Source organism: Protopterus annectens, chromosome 1.part0, assembly GCF_019279795.1.
Source record: "Protopterus annectens isolate FY-2018-M chromosome 1.part0, PAN1.0, whole genome shotgun sequence".
NCBI lineage: Eukaryota > Metazoa > Chordata > Ceratodontiformes > Protopteridae > Protopterus > Protopterus annectens.
This window is the reverse complement of record NC_056725.1, coordinates 1,806,313,143-1,806,336,083: the sequence shown is the minus strand read 5'-3', so window position 1 is coordinate 1,806,336,083 and position 22,941 is coordinate 1,806,313,143. Positions and strand designations below refer to the sequence as shown.

The 22,941-nt window shown below is 46.5% G+C and overlaps 1 protein-coding gene across 1 annotated transcript in view; it reads right to left on the bottom strand.

Annotated features, from left to right (window-relative positions):
• The window catches only part of TCP1 (t-complex 1), a 1,162,065-nt gene that overhangs the window by 721,208 nt on the left and 417,916 nt on the right, over positions 1-22,941 (bottom strand). Inside the window, exon 7 of the mRNA XM_044075988.1 lies at positions 10,096-10,222. Coding sequence (XP_043931923.1) covers positions 10,096-10,222 — 127 coding nt within the window. The remainder of the gene's footprint in view (positions 1-10,095; positions 10,223-22,941) is intronic.

The window sequence follows — 22,941 nt, the reverse complement described above, 5'->3', positions numbered from 1 at the left end:
ATCCACAACATCCAGGACAGGAGGAATGGCTAAAGGTCTGTGCTGTGGTAAATCTAAGAATTCCCTGAGTCGCTTTTTTGACTGAGGATAGTCCTGACATTCCCATTGGAAATGCTCCCTTAAGGTTTGTAGGGTTTCACCAAATGAAAAATCCTCGGGTGGAGAGGCAGAAGAAATTGATTCCTCTGCATCAGAATCCTCATAAGCAAAGAGGGGTTGCACGTCTTCATATTCAGAAGCATCAGTTATTGGATTTCAGATAAAACCACTGGGGACAAGACTCACTTTTGGAAGGGGTAGCCTGGCTTCCCCTAATAAGCATAACAAGGGTCTTCCGCCATTTTAAGCATTTCAGATTGAGGCATGGAAGCAGATGCCTGAGCTTGGGTCATCGTTTTTTTAGGCATAGTTTGTACCCTGGGCCTTAGAAACTCTAGTTTTAGAAAGAACTTGGAAGATCGGTAGTCGGATGGCTTACCGAAGCTATATCAGAGATAAAGGACCGAAAGCGAAAATATTTAGCTACAATAAGGGCCCGACGATGTATAGTTCTGGCATTGAACAAAGCACAAAAACAACAGCGGGGGATGTCGTGGTCTGGGGCTTAACAGGTGACGCAGTAAGAATGGAAGTCTTGGTGTGGTATTTGCTTTCACAGGCGAGACAATTGTTAACTGTCTGACATAGGTTAAAGCAAGAAAAAAGGATCCACAACGGGGTACTTAGCTTTTGAAGACTTGAACTTCAAATCTGAAACGAAAACTCAGGAAGCGGCCGACCGCCACTCGTGCAAACTGCTTCTGCTTCGGGCTCCTCGGCAAGAAAGCCTAATGTAATGGCGTCGGATACCTGATTTTATACCGCTGACCACCTGATGTCAGTCCTGGAGCGACAGCAACAGACGCAGAAATACTAAGCCTCTGGTATTCAGACCGAATGAGGGCTACCCCCTGGCAGGATAAAGTGCAGTTGTGTACACTTACCATAAATGTAGATGTTCGAGTGTATTCACTGCTGCAGTCATTACATTTGGGTAATCTGCTGGCAGGTTGCCCTCAGTCGGCCTGAATTCCAATGTCTTGGGTCCTGCGTCGGTTGCTGTCTCTTCTTCCATAATGTCAGGTCGTCAGGGGTATAAAACATGCAGCCGACTCCATTTTCTTTAGTTTTTCTTGCCCCCGATGTATAAACATGCATCAATATAAACTTTAACTTCATCTACAATCAGTATGGAGAACATCGATGTCTGTGCTGTGACAGAAACCTGGTTCAAGGCTCCTGAGAGCACCCCAGCACTATCAGGTTTTACCTCATATCATGCGTTCCGGCCCCAAAATCCGGACAATACCAAGAAAGAAGGGGGGGTATCCATATTCATCAAGGACACCCACACCTCAAGACTGGTGGCAACGCACGATGCATCGGAGACCATCCAGGTGCAATTAACCATAGGCAAGACTGCTCTGCAAATTGTAGCATGTTACAGGCCACCCTCACAAACACAGGAACCTCACATGGCCTTCCTGAAAACACTAGAGGGGATAAATGCATCACCAAACACCATCATACTAGGTGACTTCAATTACCCTAATATAGACTGGGAACACTACTCAAGCCCAAACACCCTAGCCCAAAAGTTCCTGAATTTCATAAACTCAAATGCCATGGAACAACTAGTCACCATCCCCACAAGAGGAGAAAACATACTTGATCTCATCATCACGAACATGGGAGCACAATGTTCAACACGAAGTATACCCCTCACTGGTGAGATCAGATCACAAACTAATCTCGCTGGAGGTCCTCATCCCACCCCACCTGAAATAAAAAGACCACAGTAAAGAACTTCTCGAAGCCGACTTCACACTTCTAAAGACTAGTGTGGTCTCCTTTAAGGCCCCGAGCCGGGGAAAACAGTACTCAAGCCGCTGAATCACTTACAAATGCCTTCTACCAGCACCTGCAGGACTGCATGGATAAGGCAATCCCAAGCAAAACAAAGACTCTTTGTACCAAAGGCAAGCGTCCAGTCTGGTGGACCCCAGCCATAAACAAACTCTACAACAAAAGGAGGAAGCTACTACAAGATAGAGCAAAATCCTTAAAAGGTAAGACACCCTTGATCACTATAAGTAAAAAACTAAGAGCTCTCATAAAATCATCCAAAGCAAATTTTGAGAGAAAAATAGCTAAAGACTCAAAAGACAATCATAAGGCCTTCTTTAGCTATGTTAGAAACCTGGGAGGAAACTCCCAGATATGCTCAGAACTAGTTCAAAATGATGTGAAGATTACTGATCCTACAGACATTGCCAACATACTGGCTGACAGGTTCAGTGCAAACTTCTCCCCCCCTCCCACCCAAAAGGAGAGATATCTATACCAAGCGATTGCAGCCCCCCAAACATCTCCAACGCCCAAGTGAGAACTGCTCTCTCCAAAGCAAAAAACACAGCATCCATGGGACCTGATGGTGTCCCCGGCTGTGTGCTCCACGAACTCAACGAGGAATTAAACCCACAGCTAGGACAGCTGTTTAATCATAGTCTTACCTCTGGATGCACTCCAGGAGTGGCGCACTGCAACTGTGGTCCCACTTCACAAAGGCGGTGCCTCCACCGACCCTGGAAATTACCGGCCCATTAGCTTGACAAGCCTTATCTGCAAAGCCATGGAGAAGATCATAATGGACCTCATAAATAAAGACATAGGGAATTTGCAGACTTTGGATCCATCCCAGTTTGGCTTTGTCAAAGGCAGATCATGCCTTCTAAACTTGGTTGACTTTTTCAAACTGTCACCAAAGCCATTGATGAGGAAAGGCAGTCCATACAGCCTACCTCGATCTGGCGAAGGCCTTGATACAATACCCCACTCGGGTATCATTGAAAACTCATCAGCTTAAATGTTAACCCATACATCACAAGATGGGTTGCAAACTGGCTGAGTGACAGAACCCACAGGGTCAGAGTTGCTGGCCATGTCAGACTCTAAGCCTGTCACAAGTGGTGTACCACAGGGCTCAGTCCTGGGCCCACTCTTGTTTGGCATCTACTTTCCAAGTACAAGCAAACACAGGAGGGTTATGGCTGACAAAGTTTGCAGATGACTGCAAACTGGGCGCCATAGTAGAAAACACATCTGACACAGATATCCTTCAGAAGGGTCTCACAGAAACGGATAACTGGTGCCAGAGCCATGGCCTAAAGTTAAATGCCAAAAAATGCATAGTCATACCCTTCGGGAAAAACAAGGTTACCCCTAGCTACCAAATAGGTGGCAATCCACTGAGCACAGAAGAAGTTATCAGGGACCTGGGGACCCAGGTTGATAGTAGTCTGTCATTCGACACCCATGTAGCTAAAGTAGTTAGGAAGACCTTCTACATTGCCCACCTTATCATGAAGGGATTCTCATCTAGATCAAGGGAGGTCAGTCTCCCTATACTCATCACTCATTAGACCAATGATTGAGTACAATGCCCCATTCGGAATGAATCTGACCCGACACTTGCAGCAGCTGGAGAGGCCACAAAAGTTCCTCACAAAAAGGATAAAGGGTCTCAAACATCTGTCCTATGCTGCCCGACTGAAAGAACTCCAGCTCTATTCAGTCGCTTACCGCTTGCTCAGAGGTGACCTTTGCCTAACATACAAGGCCATGTCAAACCCAGATTTGATGAATATGCTTCACCTCAAAAAATCTAGATCCGTCAGAGCCACAAGGGCGGGAGACTTAAACCTCGACACGGCTATTAATAGGACGTGCTGGAGGGATAGATTCATCACCCAAAGACTCCCTATGCTGTGGAACAAAATCCCGGTATATGTGAGGCAGAGCACCTCGCTGGCCTTGTTCAAGAGAAATCTTGACCAATGGATGGGAGATCGCAGATATACCCCAGAGATTACCTCAGTGTCACTGCTCGACAGAGGCACAGCAAAATAATGGGTATAGTTCCCCATACTAAAGGGGTGGCGTAAGCCACAAAACTATGGGCTAGGCTTGTAAATGCCCTCGGGCAGATAGCCTAGTATGAACCTATGAACATAGGTTGTAGAAGATAGAGAAGGTAAGATGAACTCCAGAATGACAGGGGGATGGCGGGAGGGTAACCTGGACTGCAACAGTGAATACACTCGAACATCTGCATTTATAAGTATACACAACTGTAATATGTTCTTAGTGTTTCACTGTTGCAGTCATTACATTTGGGTAGAATCCCAAAGTTATGGTTGGGAGGCTGGAGCTAAACAGCATCAGGAGCAGCTATAAAAGGCCCTGCAGAACTGCAGTGCCAAAGCCTGCTCTGGATTTAGAGTAAAGAGGCAAATGATAATGCTTTGTAAAGGTGTGAACAGAACTCCAAGTAGCAGCCTCTATAATGTCTTTGGTTGGTACTCCCCTTAGAAAGGCTGCTGAAGTAGCTGCAGCTCTAGTGGAATGAGACCTAATGCCCTTGGGCACAGGTTTACCATGGTGTAAGTAGCAGAAACGGATGCAGTGGCTTATCCACTTTGAAATTGTCTGCTTTGAAATAGCCTTGCCCTCTGATCCTGCAGCATGTGTCACTAGTAATTGCTCAGTTTTTCTTATAGCTTTAGTCCAGCTTAAGTAGAATCTTAGTTGTCTGTGTAGTCCAAGGAATGCAGAATTATCTCCCCCTTGTTCTTCGGATTTGGATAAAAGGTTGGCAGATGAATTGTTTGGTTAAGAGTCACACTGGAAACCACCTTAGGCATAAAAGTAGGATTTGTCCTCAGACATACCCTGTCTGGGTAAAATATGATAAAAGGCTCTATAGCCATGAGGGCCTGTAACTCTGAACCTCTTCTTGCTGAAGTAATTGCTAGTAGCAGAGCTGTTTTCCATAAGAGCTTTATATCAGCGGTAGCAGCTGGTTCAAATGGAGGCAGGGTGAGCTTTTCAAACACATAATTAAGGTCCCATGCAGGCAATGGTGATCTTCTAGGAGGCCTTAAATTTTTGGCTCCTCTAAGATACTGCTTTAGTAAAGGATGAGAAAAGATTGGTGGCTCTGTATTGTAATGAGCCGAAATGGCAGAGGCATGGATTTTGATTGAGGAGAAAGATAGGCCTTTGTCAAGCATCTCAGTTAAGTATTGCAATATTGGAGGAATATTTGGTTCTGCTGTATCAGTTCCTTGTGCTTGATTCCAAGCACATAATCTCTTCCATTTGTCAGCATAAGATTTTCTAGTACTAGGCCTTCTGGCTTCCAAAATGACATCCATCACAGCTTTACTGAGAGGTGTTTTTTTTTGTATGACTACATGATCAGCCATGCTGCCAGGTTCAGAGTCTGCAGTTGATTGTGCAAGACAGGATTGTTTTGCTGGGATGGTAGTTGTGGTCTTTGAGGCAAGGTCCAAGCTGGGTATTGAGACAAGTTCCTTAGGATTGGGTACCAGTATTGGCGGGGCCAATCCGGGGCAATTAGTATCATCTTTGGTTTCTCTTGTCTGACATTTAGGAGGATCATGGGTAGAAGAGGCAGAGGAGGAAAGGCATAAACTGATAGGTTTTTCCAACTGAAGGATAGGGCGTCCACTTTCCATGCTTATCTGTGATAAGTCCTTGTGCAGAATCTTTTCAATTCATAACTTTGAGGAGAGGCAAATAGATGTATGTCTGGGCTCCCCCATTTCTCTGTTATCATGCTGAAGACTTGTGGACTTAGTTTCCACTCGTGAGGGTCCATAAGGTTTCTGCTTAAATCGTCTGCCAGAGTGTTTTGTTTTCCTGGCAGGAATTGAGCTTGAAGATTTGTTTGGTAGGTCAAAGCTGTGCTCCACAGTGCCATGGCTAATCTGCAGAGGGGGTATGAGTGTGCCCCCTTGCTTGTTTATATACCACATGACTGTGGTGTTGTCCATCTTTATCAGTAGTTGTCCTGGATGAAGTAAGCCACTGAAGGCTGTTAGGGCATTTTGAACAGCTAGCATCTTTTTCTGGTTGATATGCAGATGCATTTGTTTTGGTGACCATATGCCCTGAATGCATCTTCCTGCCATGTGGGCCCCCCAGGCACAATCTGATGCATCTGTTGTCATGGCTTGGCTGGCAGGGGGTAGAGTGAATGGCCGTCCCATGTTTTGGCGACATGCCATTTTAGGTACCACTGAAGTGTCCTCATATGCAGTCTTGCATATGGAATCAGTAGTATGCAGGATGCCATGAAGCCCAGAGCCTGCAGCATTTGTCTTGCAGAAGACTGTGTTTTTGTTGCCATCAGTTTGAAGTAGTCAGTTGCCTTTGCTTGTCTGGCGTGAGGTAAACCACCTGGGCAGTTGTATTCAAGCTTGCACCCAGGAATGTTATCTTCTGAGAGGGTACCAGTAGTGATTTCTTTTTGTTTGTTGTGTACCCTAGGCATATTGGAAGCCTTTTCACAAACGCCAGGCGTCTAAGAAGAGTGTCCTTGTTCTCTGCTTGAATGAGACAGTCGTCCAAGTAAGGATATATTTGTATACTTCTTTGTCTGCAAAATGCAATTACTGGTGCCAGGCACTTTGTAAAGACCCTGGGCACAGTAGATAAACCAAAGGGCAGTGCAGAGAATTGGTAATACATTAAGCCAGCCTTGAATCTGAGGTATCTTCTGCACGATTGTCTTACTGGGATGTGCTGGTATGCCTCTTTCAGGTGTAAAGTCACCAGCCAAGCATTCTTGCCCAGCATGGGCAGAAGCTGCTGCAAAGTCAGCATTTTGAATTTTGGAATGTCCAGGTATGTGTTCAAAATAGATAAATTCAGTATTGGCCGCCAGGCCTTGTCCTTTCTGGGTACCAAGAACAGTAGAGTAAAAACCTTGCCCTTTTTCCTGTTCTGGTACTGTCTGAATGGCCCCCATATCCATGAGGGACGAAACCTGTTTCTGTGCCTCTGCCCATTGATTTTTTGGCAGATCTGGCCAACCATTTGCCATTGGCAGAGTGTGGAAATGGAATCTGTATCCCTGTGATGCGATGTTTAGTTCCCACTTGTCCTGGGTTATTAACTGCCAATTTTGAGCAGAAAGTGCTAATTTTCCCCCTATGAGTGCTGCCAAAAGATAAGTGCTTGGTGAAGGCAGAGGGAAGTCATTGGGATTGCTTTCTGTAGGTTTGCGCTTCATCTCCTCCAGATTTGGAGGTGGAAGCGCCCCATTGCTTTGACCTGTATGAATCTTGCGCCTGGTATTTGGAACCCTTAGGGCATCTGGATTTGCCCCTTTGAGCTCTGACACAGGAAAGGACCAATTTTTGGTAGGCCAGTGTCTACTGAATCTTGGTGGCTGCACTTGTAAGAAGTCTTTAACAGTTTGCATAGACTTCGCTTTGTCTTTCATTTTCTTTAAAACCTCTTCTGCCTTAATACCAAACAGAGAATCATGCTGTAAAGGTGTATCTAGCAATTTAGCTTCAACATGATCAGGTAAATTTTGTTCCTTTAACCAGGCATGCCTCCTAATCACAGATCCAGCAACTGCGGCCCTGCATGAGGCCTCTAAGGAATCAAAACCCCTTATGACCTGACGTCATGGAAGAGGAGACAGCAACCGACGCAGGACCCAAGACTTTAGAATTCAGGCCGACTGAGGGCAGCCTGCCAGCAGATTACCCAAATGTAATGACTGCAACAGTGAAACACGAAGAACATCCCAAGTGTGATGACTGCAACAGTGAAACACGAACATCCAAGGTTTGTAAAACCAGATGGAGGACGGGGAAATGACTGCGGGGAGGCTGTGGTATACCCAGTCTTGGTGGGGGTGTGATCCAGGACATGAAATCGGCGTCCTGTATGATGGACAAAACCCACTTGTCTGTGGTAATGAGAGACCATGCAGGGAGACTGTGAGAGTGACTGGCAGAAAGGGGGATGGAGGGGGGGGTGAAATTTTGGCAGGCAGTCAGACACTACCTGCCCTATCAGGAAGGGGGGGGGGGATTTGGGTGGAAAAGTGAGACAGCCTAGTGTGAGGAGTTGCAGGCCTGGAGGATTTCCTGATGAATTGGATCTTAGTCGGGTAGTTCCTCTGGAACTTAGGAATAGGTGAGACTAGGATACGTTTCAAGTTCTGTAATTCTTTTCTGTTCTGTTGTAAGGATTTGAATAGGTCAGCCCCTATAACACCAAAAAGTGCTGAGTGATCAAAAGGTGCGTCCAGGAGTTTGGCACTGAAGTCATCTGGGAGAGGCTGTAGTCGCAGCCTTGAGTGCCTCCTTAGTACTGAAGCGGATGCAGCTGACCTGGCTGAGGCTGCATCATAGCTACATCTCAGGGAGTGTCTTCACTTGAGAGATGACTGCCACCAGTGAGGACAGGGAGGGAGGCCTTGGCTGCACAGTCTGGTATGTCTTCCAAATCTTTAGTGGCTTTGTCTAAGAGAGATAAGGAGTATTTGGTCATATGAGTTTGGTAGTTTGTGGCGCTAAATGAGAGGGTGGCAAAAGTATAAATTCCCTTACCCAACCTCTCCATGGTCTTCCTATCAGCCGGGAGGATAGTAGTGGTAGGCAGGAGTTTGGAGGCCCTGTCCGTAGACACAGAAATAGTGGATGGATCAGCAGGAGGGCAGTTAAAAGAGAAATTCCTCGGTGTCAGGGACTTTATACAGTCTGCCTGCTCTCAGAGGGGCCGGAGGTTAGGAGTCCGGGCTAGTGGAGGCTAAGGCAAAAGCATCCAGAAAAGCAGGCTGAATAGGAGGAATAGCAGAAGGACTCAGAGTCCATTTGAATTAGGTCATAAAACCTTTTCTGTACATCAGACATATCAGAGGATTGCCACTTAAGGTGGGCTTTCATTAATAGTTTCCCCAAATGTAAGATCCTCTACAGGGGAGTCAGGTTCAACAGAGTCCTTCTCAAGAGATCCACATCCCAAGGGTGATAAGATCTGGGAGGAATAAGAGTCCTCAGTGGAATCAGACAGTTCCTCTTCTTCAGGCTGGTCTAGTCTCCTTTCCTGGGTTGGAGGTCTGGGGCTAAGGAGGGGAGGAGCAGTGGCAGAGGGTTTGGCAGAAGGCCTAAGGGCCATGGAAGCAACAAACTCTGGCTGAAGGCCTGCCAATCCAGCATGCTTTCAGCGGCTGGAGTAAAGTGCCTAGTTTTTTGTTTTTCTTTAAAGGCCTAGTTGCAGTCTGGCTTGGCATAGGCCTAGGGTTGGTTGTCAGAATAGCGGAGGCGATGTCCAATGAGCCCCGAGTGAATGCTGCCCCCCGGGTGTCTAAGGCAGGCTCAGGTAGATTCTCTGTGGATGTGTCGCCCGCTCGAGATTTTGCGGCTTTCTCAGAGGTACCTGCTTTACCTGTATCGGTGGATGCCGGATCCTCAGTCAAGCTGATGGCTATAGACTGAGGTACGGCAGACAGAGGTGCAGCAGACGAAATAAGCAGCGAGTATTTGGCCCTCTTCCTAGGCGGTTCAGACGGGGAGACAGGTGCGGCCTCCATACCAAACGCTAATGGTTTCAAGCGCTGGTTCTCCAAGTACAAGTTTAGGGCTTGCAAACGGCAACGTAATGTCTTAGGAACAAACGATCAGCAAATGGCGCAGCACTCATGATCGTGTTCCCTGCCTAAACAAGAGAGACACTGGTCATGTGCGTCTTTGTGAGGAATCTGCCGACCGCACTTACTCTTACTGGACGACATTAACAGACTATAGTTATCAACAAAGTAGAACTGAAACAATCCCCAACAGGGTACTTAATCTTTTTTGATATGACGTCCGCGAGAAGCAGGAGCACCTGGCGTACGACTTGGCAGCTGAAAAGTTCTGAGGGCTGGTGCGTGCAGACGTCACTTTTATGGTCCATGTACCTGCTGCCACGTCAGACGTCTGACACACCTAGAGGGACTGAAAATATTTGGAAACCTGGCCGGATGAACTGGAGAGGAAGAAGGGTAAACCCACATGTAGAATACTGCAACATTGGAATAGCAGGACATCTTACAAGACCCACAAACCTCATACTATTTTAATTCAACCACTCTACAATACCACCTTGGTAACAATGCCTACACATGGGCAATTTTGTGTGTGTACATTTAGTATGACAATATTACAGAATGCCATATGCTGTCCATACCTTTGTCTGATCTGATCTAGCTTCTCTGGGTCTGTAAGAATTATTTGAACTCCAAGCTTCATTTTTGTTTTTTGCAAGCTAAAATCCAAGCAAGCAATTTTTGCACCAACAATTCTCTTGTTCATTCCTGAGAGAGAGAAAAAATTATTTCCAATATTCTACTAAAAAAAAAAAAAACTTCACAGCTCGTCTTTCAAGATAACTCTGAGTACAATGCTTTCTCTTTAAGTGCTAATGTCTCATTCTTCAATTATTTCATATAAAATGTAAACAAAGAAAAGTTTGCATGACTCAGTATCTGAAAACTTCTATAAACTGTTTACAACCATTACATGCAGACTTTACATTGAATAAACTTAGCCTGTTTGCATAAACTTTAAATAAGCAGAGAATGCAAATGACTAAACTGCTCACACTTCTTTTTATATTTCAAAATTAAGTACTAGGAGAGTACTTATCCTATCATTTTCACAAGTCCCCTCAGCAGTGGGCATGCAGACTGGATCTCTTTCCAGACAGTTCTCCAGTGCCAAACCCTTCGATCCAAAGTTCCCACTCCTCACTCTGGCACATGCATTAGTGTTTCCCTGCCAGAACAAAGGTGAATCCAATACCCAAGTTCAAGGAGTTTTAATCCCTCATCACCAAGGCACAAGGGTGAGAGAATATGCAACCAAAAAAAGAGTTATGTACTTACCATAACTTAGCATCTGTGTTATCCTATGTCACTATTTATCACTTCTGTGTTGTAGGATCCCGACCTCGGATCAGAGCCAGCAACTTCTCAAGACAGAGCCTAGGCTTGAGCTTCTTCCACTCCCATAATCCCTTGCTGCCCTCTAACTCCCCCCCCCCCCCAGATTGAGTTTGCCCTAAAGCTAGAAGACAAAGTAGACCCTAACCATCAGATAGGACATCTTCCCTTCCTCTAGATCAAACAAGAAGGGGAAGGATGGAGAGATAGTGATGAACAGCGACATAAGACAACACAGATACTAAGTTATGATAAGTACATAACTATCTGATGTTATCCATGTAACTATTCCTCACTTCTGGGTCAGAGTCCCCAGCTACCAAACAATCTTGGGTGGTCTCATGAAAAGTCATGCCGAAGAAATGTGTAGCGAAAGGAAGCCCTGTCCCTGGAGACTAGGTCAACTTTGTAATGATCAATTAAGGTGCGAGTAGACCAGGTGGCCACAGCACAAATCTTATCTACGGAACATCGGGCTAAATAGGCAGCTGACGCCGCCACAGATCTAGTGAATTTTGCTCCGATAGGTCCTGGTAAAGATAATCCCTTAGAAAAACAAAGTGTAGAAATACATTGGGATATTCAGTGAGATACTGTAATCTTAGACACTGCTCGACCCAGTCCGTTAAAAGAAAACGCCACACAGTTGGTTATATTTGCGAAAACTTTCTGCCCCATCTAAAAATAGAATCGTAATTGTCTATGTACATCAAGCGTATGCAGCATATACTCTCCTTTATTGGAATGGTTGGGAAAGAAAACTGGCAATCTAATGGCTTGATTCAAACTTGCTTCAGTGGGTACTTTGGGCATGAAAGAGGGATTAGTCCTGACAGCCACTCTGTCTCTATGAAAAATCATGTATGGAGGCTTGACTGAGACAGCCTGCAACTCAAACCCAACTTGCTGGTGTTATAGCCACAAAAAAGACAGTCTTCCAAGACAAAACTTAATGTCACAAGTTGCAGCAGACTCGAAAGGACTCCATGCAAGAGACTGCAGCACAAAGGTAAGGTCTCAACGAGGCGAGGGATCTTTGAAAGGGGGCCGTAGCAGGAAAAAAACTTTCAAAAAGGCCTTCCAAAGGTGAGAAGAAAAAGTAGAATCCTTGCAAACATGAAAATAAGAGATTGCCATTAGCTGCAGCTTAATAGTGGAGAAGCTGGCTCCATCCCGAAAGAGAAGATGTGAACAATTAAGATGTCTGGAATGGGAGCCAAAAAGTGATCTGGATTCCACTGATTGACCCAGACAGAAAATCTTTTCCATTTTACTAAGACAGACCTTTCTGGTGGAGGTCTTCTGAGAGGCCAAAATGATGTCTCTGACTGGACAGGCAAACCTGGACTGGTTTAGGATTATGGGAAGTGGAAAAACCATGCAGTCAGATGAAGACTCTGCAGGCTTGGGATCGGAAGATAAGAGGGGTGAGCTATCACATCCGGAAGGGGATCCAGTACTCAAGGAGGGTACACCTTCAGAAGAGACCTGAGGAGGGGGAACCACACCTGCCGAGGCCAAAAGGGGGCAATGAGGATCAAGGGAGCCTTGAGGCGATGAGCTTTCTGAAGCACTCTAGGAGGGGGAAGCAAACAGATCGCAATTCTGTTGATCCCAGTGAAGAAAAATCTCTTGCCATTCAGGGATTCAGGGACCACCTGTGAGGACTTAAGATGGCTCAGCTGAGCTGGTCTGCTAGCACATTGGTCTCCTTGGGAATGTGCATCGTAAGGAGAAAGCGCCCCGAGGACATTGCTCATTCCCACATTCATGGCCTCGCAACAAAGCAAATAAGAACGTGTTCCTCCTTGCTTAATGTACCACACAACAGTCATTTTATCTGTGTGCATTGCACTGGCACCTAGAGGAAGGCAGTCCTGAAAGCCTTGCAACGTGAAAAGAAAGTACAGCTGTGTACAACTACCATAAATGTAGATATTAGAGTGTATTCACTGTTGGTAAGCTGTGGTGGAGCAGCGGTAGCGTTGTTGCTTCACAGCAAGAGGTTCTCCCGTTCGATTCTCAGCTGGAGCTCCTTCTGTGTGGAGTCTGCATGTCCTTCCCGTGGTAGAGTGGCTTTCGAAAGACATGCGTAGAATGGGCGCACTTTCGTTGAAGGTTGGGCGCCAAGCTGGCACCTCAGTACCCTAAATAAATCTACTACCAATTATTAGTGGACCGGAGTTCCACTGTGGCAACCCCTAACCGGGAAAAGCCGAAAGAAGAACAAGAGTGTATTCACTGTTGCAGTCATCACACTTGGGTTATCTGCCTGCAGGTAACCCTAAGTCAGCCTGAATACCAGAGTCTTGGGATTTCTGTGTTGGATGCCATTGCTTCTTCCATGACGTCAGGTAGTCAGGGGTATAAAACATGCAGCAGACGCCATTACATCAGTTTTTCTTGCTCCAGATGTCAGGAGCCTCCAAAATAGGAAGCAATAACATGATGTGGAACACCTCCAGTAAAAAGTAAATACCCTTGCCATAAGATATGGCCCAAAAAAGAGGACGGGTAGAAAGTATAGAAAAGTCAGGGGGCTGGAGGGAGGGTAACCAGGACTGCAACAGTGAATACACACTAACGTCTACATTTATGGTAAGTGTACACAACTGTACTATGTTCTTCGTGTTTCACTGTTGCAGTCATCACACTTGGGTTGATTCCCAAAGTTGAGGAAGGGTGGAGGCAGTCAAGAAGTATTAGGGCTGGCTAGCAGGCCTTGTAAGACTGCCGTAGCAAATCCAGCCCTGGATTTAGAAAAGATAGGCAAGTGGTAATGCTTGGTGAAGGTGTGTACAGAACTCCAGGTTGCAGCTTCCAGGATGTCCCTGGTAGGGACACTCCTGAGAAATGCTGTAGAGGTTGAGGTAGCCCTAGTGGAATGGGCTCTGATCCCCTGTGGGTAAGTTTTCCATGATGCTTGTAGCAGAAATGGATGCAGTATGCTATCCATTTGGAGATGGTTTGCTTTGAAATGGCCTTGCCCTCTGCCCCTGTAGCAAAGCTGACTAGCAGCTGGTCAGATTTTCTGAAAGGTTTAGTCCCATCAAGGAAGAACCCTAAGCTATCTGTGCACATCAGAGTGCAGGATCCTTTTCCCTTTATTCTGAGGATTAGGAAAAAAGGTTGGTAAATGGATGGCTTGGTTTAAAGCCACACTAGATACCAGCTTGGGCATAAATGATGGGTTAGTCCTGAGGGAGACCCTGTACGCATGGAAGATAATGAAGGGTTCCACAGCCATAAGGGCCTGTAACTCAGACACTCTTCTTGCTGAAGTGATGTCTAGAACTTAGGCTGTTTTCCAAGAGAGGAATTTTAACTCTGCTATAGCAGCAGGCTCAAAGGGGGGAAGCATGAGCTTCTCTAGTACAAAGTTAAGGACCCAAGCTGGAGTGGGAGCTCTCTTCAGGGGTCTTAAGTTGTTAGCTCCTGTCAGGAACTGTTTGACCAGAGGGTGAGAGAAGAGGGGTGGGTCAGTACTGTAATGAGCTGAGATAGCAGATGCATGAATCTTAATTGAAGCGAAGGATAGGCCTTTGTGGATCAGTTCTGCTAGATAATCTAGGATTTGAGGTAAGGTGGGAACGGGTGTGTCCCTGCCCTGAGACTGGCTCCAAGAAAAGTATCTTTTCCACTTTTCTGAATAGGCTTTCCTAGTGCTAGGCCTCCTGGCCTCAAGGATGACATCCAGCACCTGTTTGCTGAGGGTTGCTGACGACGTCTTCAAAGGATGAGCCAGGCTGCTAGGCTCAGGGTTTGCAGCTGAGGATGCAAAATTTGGCTCTCCTGCTGTGACAGCAGGGAATGGGTCTGATGCAGGTGCCAGAGTGGCACTACTGTCAGTCTGCATAAAAGTGGGTACCAGTGTTGGCGTGGCCAGTCTTGTGCAATAAGGATTGTCCTTGGCCTGTCCTGTTTGATCTTGAGTAGTACTTTCAAGAGGAGGGGCAGAGGGGGAAAGGCATAGCTTGAGAGGTTTTCCCTTGTAAAGGATAGGGCATCCACTCTCCATGCTTGGCTTTGGGGAGTTCTGGTGCAAAGTTTACTCAACTGATGGTTCTGGTGGGAAGCAAAGAGGTCCACCTCTGGTGTCCCCAACCTGTGGATCAGAAGGTTGAATGAATTGAATTCCAGTTTCCACTCGTGCGGGTCAATCAGACTTCTGCTTAAGTCGTCTGCCAGTGAATTTTGTTTGCCTGGCAGGAATTGAGCTTGCAGGTGCACTTGGTTGCTCAAGGCTGTGTTCCACAGAGCCATGGCTAACCTGCAGAGTGGGTAAGAATGAGTTCCCCAATGCTTATGTACCACATGACTGTGGTGTTGTCTGTCTTTATCAAGAGTTGTCCTGGAAGAATAAGGTATTTGAAGGGCTAACCTGCAGAGTGGGTAGGAATGAGTTCCCCCTCTGCTTGTTTATGTACCACATGACTGTGGTGTTGTCTGTCTTTATCAAGAGTTGTCCTGGAAGGATAAGGTATTTGAAGGCTGTCAGTGCATTCTGTACAGCTAACATTTCTTTTTGATTGATATGCAGGTGCATTTGTCCTGGCCTCCATTTGCCTTGAATGCATTTGTCTACCATGTGAGCCACCCATGCATAGTCTGATGCATCTATTGTCAGGGTTTGGGCAGTGAGGGTTTGAGTGAAAGGGAGTCCCTTGTTGTGGTTGCAGGCCTCTGCCCACCAAAGGAACTTTGTCCTTAGGCAAGGAATGATCAGAATCACAGTTTCCAGGACCTGAGAATGTCGACACCAGAGACTTTTTAAAGTACCACTGAAGTTTCCTCATATGCAGTCTTGCATATGGAACTTAGCAGAATGCATGAGGCCATGAACCCTAGGGCTTGCAGTATTTTTCTTACGGATAGCTGGGTTTGGGTGGCCAGTATGAGTAATTTGTCAAATAAACCTGCTTTTCCGGAGTGAGGAATGCCATCTGTGAAGTTGTGTTCAAGCTTGGCCCCAGGAATACAATTTCTTGGCTGGGAACCAGATGTGACTTCTTTTCGTTGATGGTATACCCCTGAGAAGTTAGGAGTCTCTTTAAAAATCTCAGTTGCTGAAGTAGCAATTCCTGACTGTCCGCCTGAATCAGGCAATCATCCAAGTATGGGTAAATTTGAATGTTTCTTTGCCTGCAGTATGCAATTGCTAGAGCCAGGCACTTTGTGAATACCCTGGGCGCAGTAGATAAGCCAAAGGGAAGTGCAGAGAACTGATAGTGCATAGATCCCATCCTGAAACAGATATTTCCTGCAAGATTCCCTTATGGGGATGTGCAGATAAGCTTCTTTTAAGTTTAGGGTGACCAGCCAGTAGTCCTTGGCTAGCATAGGCAGCAACTGTTGGAGTGTAAGCCTTTTGAACTTTGGTACCAACAGGAAGGTGCTGAGAACTGACAGATCCAAGATAGGGGACCGACAAGAGTTCTCTTTTTCTGGGCACCAGAAACGGTCTGGAGTAGAAACCCTGTCCCATTTGCTCTGTTGGCACAGGTTTAATAGCCCTGATACACAGAAGGGAAAGTACTTGCTTTTGGGCCTCTGCCCACTGGTTTAGGAGAAGGGCTGGCAATCTGTTTGGGGTTGGCAGTGAGTCGAAGTAGAATCTGTATCCCTGGGATACAATGTTTAAGACCCAGTGGTCCTGGGTAATGTATTCCTGTTTTTTTGCATGCAGGGCGAGAGTTTTCCTCCTAGGGGTGCAAGTACTTGGGCATGGCTGGGAAGGATGCAAGAGAAGTCATTATGAACTTTTTCCATAAGAAGGTGGCTTACCACTCCCGGTTTTTGGGGTGGCAGCACTCCATTGTTTAGATCTGTGCCTACCCTGAGACTGTAGTCTTTGTGGTCTGTTGCCCCTGGGTTTGAACTGAGATGACCTGGGAGGGACTGGAAAGGACCAATTTTTTGAAGGCCAATGCCTACTGAATCTAGGTGGCTGTACCTGCAAGAAATCTTTAACCGTTTACATAGATTTAGCTTTTTCCTCCATCTTTTTAAGAACTACTTCTGCTTTTGTGCCAAACAAACATTCTTGATTTAATGGATCATCTAGTAATTTTGCTTTGACATGGTCTGGCAAGATTGGTTCCTTCAGCCAAGCAAGCCTTTTCAGAACAGACCCAGTGACAGCAGCCCTGCAAGATGCTTCTAAGGCATCAAAACCACACTGCAAAGTATGTTTACCAACTTGGTTTGCAGAATGCATTAACTCTTGCACAATCAAGAATCAACAACATTTTTTGTTTAATTAGTTCCATAATATGCTGCTGGTACTTCAACATGTGAAACTGGCAATTTAAAGCCCTGATGGCAAGAGTTGCAGAGGTATATACCTTCTTACCCCATGTGTCTAAAGCCCTAGAATCCCTATCCGAAGGGGTAGGGTCTTTGGCTGTAGTAGCCTTAATACCTTTAGGTCCCTGGGAAATGGGTCTCTGGATCCACAGTAAGATTTTTAAAGAGAAATTTGTGAGAGTCAGGTACTCTGTAGTGTCTGTCAGGCTTTCTAGGAGCTGGAGGTAAAGTATCAGGGGTAAGACTCCATGAAGACAATCTACAATATCCAGGACAAGGGGTATAGCTAGAGGCAAGTCTAAAAATTCCCTGAATCTCTTTTTTTGACTGAGGGTAGTCCTGGCATTCCCAGCAGAAATGCTCTCTTAGGGTATGGCAAGGTTTCACCAAAAGAAAAGTCCTCCGGAGGGGAGGCAGTGGGAATGGAATCCTCTCCATCTGAATCCTCATAGGTGGATAAGGGTATGTGTGTCTTGGTAATCAGAGGGGTCAGAGTCATCGGACTCATGGCCTGTAGAATCATAAGGAAAATCAAGTCTTTGTCTTTTAGAGGGGGAAGGCTGGCTTCCCCTAAAGTAATAAGGTCTTCAGCCATTCTAAGCATTGGTTTCTGAGGCATGGGAGCTTGAGAATGCGCTTTGGTCGTCTGTTTCCTAGGCATAGTGCAAACTCTGGGCCTGAGAAATTCGGTAGTTTTAGTCAAAAACGAAGTAGTTGGTTTAATACGAACATCGGAAGGTCTGAATTCACCCTCAGAAGCCGGTGCCTGCACAGCAGCTCCGGACCCATCCAAAGTAGAGACATCCGCAGGTTCCATAGTCGAAGTAGTATCTCACGGCATGCCGGACACCGAATAGGTCTCAGTAGACATGCAGACTCTGTGCAAAAATCACCCCAGCCAAGAATCAAACCAGAGAGCCTTTAGCTGTAAGGCAACAATGCTACTACTGCACCATCAAATATCTCAGAGACCTGCGAATCTGTAGAAGCGGGCATCAGGGGCTGCGAAAGCACCTCACTGAGTACCAGCAGACTGGAGAATAGCTTAACGGAAGCATCGTCGGCAGTTTTGGACCTATGCAGTCTGTCTCTGTCTTTATCCTTACGTTTTTTCAGAAGATCGGTAGTCGGATGGCTATATGAAGCCATTTCAGAATACAGAGAATGAGAGCGAAAGAATTTAGCGACAGACAGCCCAACGACTAACAGTTCAGGCATTGAACAAGGCACAAAACAGACAGCGAGGAACGTTGTGGTCTGGGCCTAAACAGGTGACTCACTAAGAATGAAAATCTCTGTGAGGTATTTGCTTTCCACAGGCAAGACTATTGTTAACTTTTTCTGACATCGGTTAGTGCAAGAAAAAACGATCCCTAACGGGGTACTTCGCTTTAGAAGACTTCAGGTTTGAAACTCGAAATTAAAATTTCAGGTAGTGGCCGACCAGCACTTGCCAACTGCTGCTTCGGGATCCTGCGCGGCAAAAAAAATCTAATGTAATGGCGTTGGCTGCATGTTTTATACCCGACGAACTAATGTCATGGAAGAGGCGACAGCATCCGACGCAGAAATCCCAAAATTCTGGTATTCAGGCGGACTGAGGGCTACCTGCATGCAGATAACCCAAGTGTGATGACTGCAACAGTGAAACACGAAGAACATCTGCAGAGGAAGACCCTGCCCTAGCCTTAGAGAAAAGGGGTAGGTGGTAATGCTTTGTAAAGGTATGGACAGAGGTCCAGGTGGCAGCTTCCAAGATGTCCCTGGTGGGAACTCTGAGGAATGCTGTGGAAGTGGAGGCTGCCCTAGTGGAATGGGTACGAACAGACTTAGGGGGTGGTTTCCCATGTAGTCTGTAGCAGAAATGGATACATTGTGATATCCATTTGGAAACAGTTTACTTGGAAATGGGCTTCCCCTCGGCCCCTGGGGCAAAGCTAACAAGAAGCTGGTCTGTTTTTCTGAAGGGTTTAGCATGGTCCAGGTAGTATCTGAGGTGCCTGTGCACGTCTAGTGAGTGCAGAATTCTTTCCCCCTTGTTTTTAGGGTTAGGAAACAAGGTGGGTAGATGTATGTGTGCATGAAAAATGATGAAGGGTTCAACGGCCATGAATGCCTGAAGTTCTGAAACCCTTCTGGCTGAGGTGATCGCTAGTAGGAAAGCAGTCTTCCAGGAGAGGTAACTCAATTCTGCTGAAGCAGCATTTTCGGATGGTGGTAAGGTAAGTTCATCTAAAACCTAATTCATGTCCCAGACTGGCGTGGGTGGCCTTCTGGGAGGTCTGATATTAGAAGCCCCTCTGATGAATTGTTTAATCAAAGGATGTGAGAAGAGGGGCTGTTCTGTATTGAAATGAGCTGAAATGGCTGAGGCATGGATTTTAATAGAAGAGAAGGAGAGGCCACTATTGAGTAACTCGGCTAGGTAGTCCAGGATAAGAGGGATGGAAGGTTGTGAGGTACTGCCCCCTCTGGACTGGCTCCAGGAGCAGAATCTTTTCCATTTCCCTTGGTAAGATTTTCTGGTGCTGGACCTTCTAACCTCTGTGATAATGTCTAGAACCTGTTTGCTTAACAGGGGCCCCTTGTTTGCTTTTAAAGTATTAGTCATGCTGACAGTTTGAGAGTCTGCAAGGCTGGATGCATTTCCCCCCCTACCCGGGTCAAGAGGTCTGAGATCAGGGGAAGCTGCTGGGAGGCTGTAATGTCAAGGCTGTGCAGTAAGGGATACCAATGCTGTCTGAGCCTATCTGGAGCAATGAGGATGGCCCTTGGTCTCTCCTCCCTTATCTTGATCAGTACCTTGGGAATAAGAGACAGAGGAGGGAATGCGTACACAAAGATGGAGTTCCAGGGAAAGGTCAAGCCATCCACCTTCCACGCTAGGTGGTGATATTCACTGGTGCACAATTTATTCAGATAGTGGTTGAGTAGCAAAGCAAAGAGATCCACCTCCAGAGTTTCCCACTCTTGAATGATTGCAAAAAGATTTTTTTGTGGAGCTGCCATTCGTGGAGGTCCAGTAAGTTTCTGCTTAGGTGGTCTGCTAGGATGTTGTTGATCCCTGGTAGGTATTGGGCAATTAGGTGTAATCCCATGGAGGAAGCAGTCAGCCAGAGGTTCATGGCTAGCCTGCACAGAGGGTAAGACTGGGTCCCCTCCTGTTTCTTAATATACCACATTACTGTGGTGTTGTCTGTTTTGATAAGGAGAACCACTGGCCTGAGATGGAGTGTGAAGGATGTCAGAGCCTTTTGTACTGCCATCATTTCTTTCTGACTGATGTGTAAGGGAAGGTGCTGGGCATCTCAAAGACCTTGGGTGCATCTGCCTGCTAGGTGAGAGCCCCAAACAAGGTCTGAGGCGTCGGTGGTGATGGTTGGCCCGGAAGAGCAGAGGATGAAGGGAAAAGACCCCTGTTCTTGGCACAGGCCCCTACCCACCAGAGAAACTCAGCCCTTATACAGGGGATCAGAGGGAGAGAGATCTCTAGAGGCTGAGAGTGCTGATACCAAAGGTTCTTTAGATACCACTAAAGTTTCCTCATGTGAAGCCTGGCCAGAGGAATTAGAAGGATGCAAGATGCCATGTAGCCCAAGGCTTGCTAGAAAGTACAGTTGTGCACACATACCATAACTGTAGATGTTACACTGTATTCACCGTTGCATTCATCACATTTGTGTTATCCCTGTCAGGGTAGCCCTGGCCGGCCCGAATACCAGAGGCATAATATTTCTAAGTTAGCTGCTGTCACTTGTGTACTGATGTCGTCGTCGGTAGTATAAAGTAAGGCAGCGGACGCCATTACATCAGTTTTTCTTACCCTAACCTGTAAACAGCCCCCAAAGTAGGAGGGCAGGTTCTGGTGGAAGAACCCCACCGGTGAAAAATAAATACCAAAGTGTCCCTTGTAAGGAAAGAAAGAAAGAGAATAAAGGGGGATGGAGGGAGGGAAACCAAGAGTGCAACAGTGAATACACTAACATCTACATTTATGGTGTGTGTACACAACTGTACTATGACCTTCGTGTTTCACTGTTGCAGTCATCACATTTGGGTAGATTCCCAAAGCTGAGGAAATGGGTGGAGGTGGTCAAGGAAACTAGGGGCTGACTAGGATGCTTGCAAGACTGCAGAGGCAAACCCTGCCCTGGATTTTGGAGAAGAGAGGCAGGTGGAAATGCTCGTGTGAACTGATGTCCAGGTGGCAGCCTCCAGGATGTCCCTGGTGGGGACTCCTCTTAGGAAAGCTGCAGAGGTGGAGGCTGCTCTGGTGGAGTGTGTTCTGCCCCCCTTGGGGGAAGGCTTTCAATGCAGTTTGTAGCAGAAATGGATGCAGTGTGCTATCAGTTTGGAAATGGTTTGCTTGGAGATGGGCTTTGCCTTCTGCCCCTCCAGCAAAGCTAACCAGCAATTGATCAGACTTTCTGAAAGATTTAGTCCTGTCCAGATAGAATCTGAGCTGTTTGTGCACATCTAGAGAGTGAAGAATCCTTCCCCCTTGTTCTGGGGATTAGGAAAGAAGGTGGGCAGATATGGATTGGTGGAGAGCCACACTGGACACCACCTTGGGCATGAAGGATGGGTTAGTTCTGAGGGACACCCTGTCTGCATGGAAGATGAAGGGTTCCACAGCCATGAGTGCTTGCAGCTCAGAGACTCTTCTGGATGAAGTGATGGCCAAAAGGAAAGCTGTCTTCCAGGAGAGAAATTTTAGCTCTGCAGAAAAAGCTGGTTCGAAAGGGGGCAAAGTGAGCTTTTCCAAGACAAAGTTAAGGTCCCATGCTGGCGTTGGTGCCCTTCTGGGGGGCCTCAGAGGTTGCTAATCCGTCTGAGGAAATGTCTGATCAAAGGGTGTAAGAAAAGGGGCTGCTTAATAGAAAAATGAGCAGAAATAGCAGAGGCATGAATTTTTATAGGTGAGAAAGACACCGCTGTGTAGCAGGTCAGCTAAGTAATCCAGGATGACAGGGATGGAGGGTTGTGCTGTACTGGCTCCCTTAGCCTGGATCCAGGTGCAGAACCTTTTCCATTTATCTGCATAAGACTTTCTGGTGCTAGAATGTCTGGCCTTATGGATAACATCCAGAACCAGTTTACTTAGAATGGCTGATTGGTTCAGGCTTAGGAATAAGCCAAGCTGTCAAATTGTGTGTCTGCAATTTTGGATGCAAGAATTCCCTTTCCCTCTGGGTCAGGAAGTTTGGAATCCGAGGAAGATGCCATAGAGGCAGCGGGGACAGGCTGCACAGCAAGAGGTACCAGGTTGTCGGGTCCAATCTGGAGCTATAAGAATGGTCCTTGTTTTTTTCCCTCCCTTATTTTGAGCAGTACCTTGGGGGTGAGAGGTAGGGGAGGAAAGGCATAAACTGATAGACTGACCCAGGGGAAGGACAGGGCATCCACTCTCCAAGCCATGCAATGATGCTCCCTGGTGTAGAAATTTCTGAGCAGATGCTTGGTGTGGGAGGCAAATAGGTCGATCTTTGGGGTTCCCCATTTCTGAGTTATTAGGGTGAAGGTACTTCTGTTGAGTTGCCACTCAGGTGGGTCCAGAAGGTTTCTGCTTAATTGGTCTGCCTGAGAGTTGAGAGAGCCTGGTAGGAATTGTGCTAACAGGTGTACTTGAATGGAAGAGGCTGTGAGCCGAAGGGTCATGGCCAGCCTGCATAGAGGGTAGGAGTAAGTCCCTCCCTGTTTGTTGATGTACCACATAACAGTGGTCTTGTCCGTTTTGATCAGTAGAACCCCTGGAGAGAGAAGGGGTTTGAAAGGTATCAAGGCGT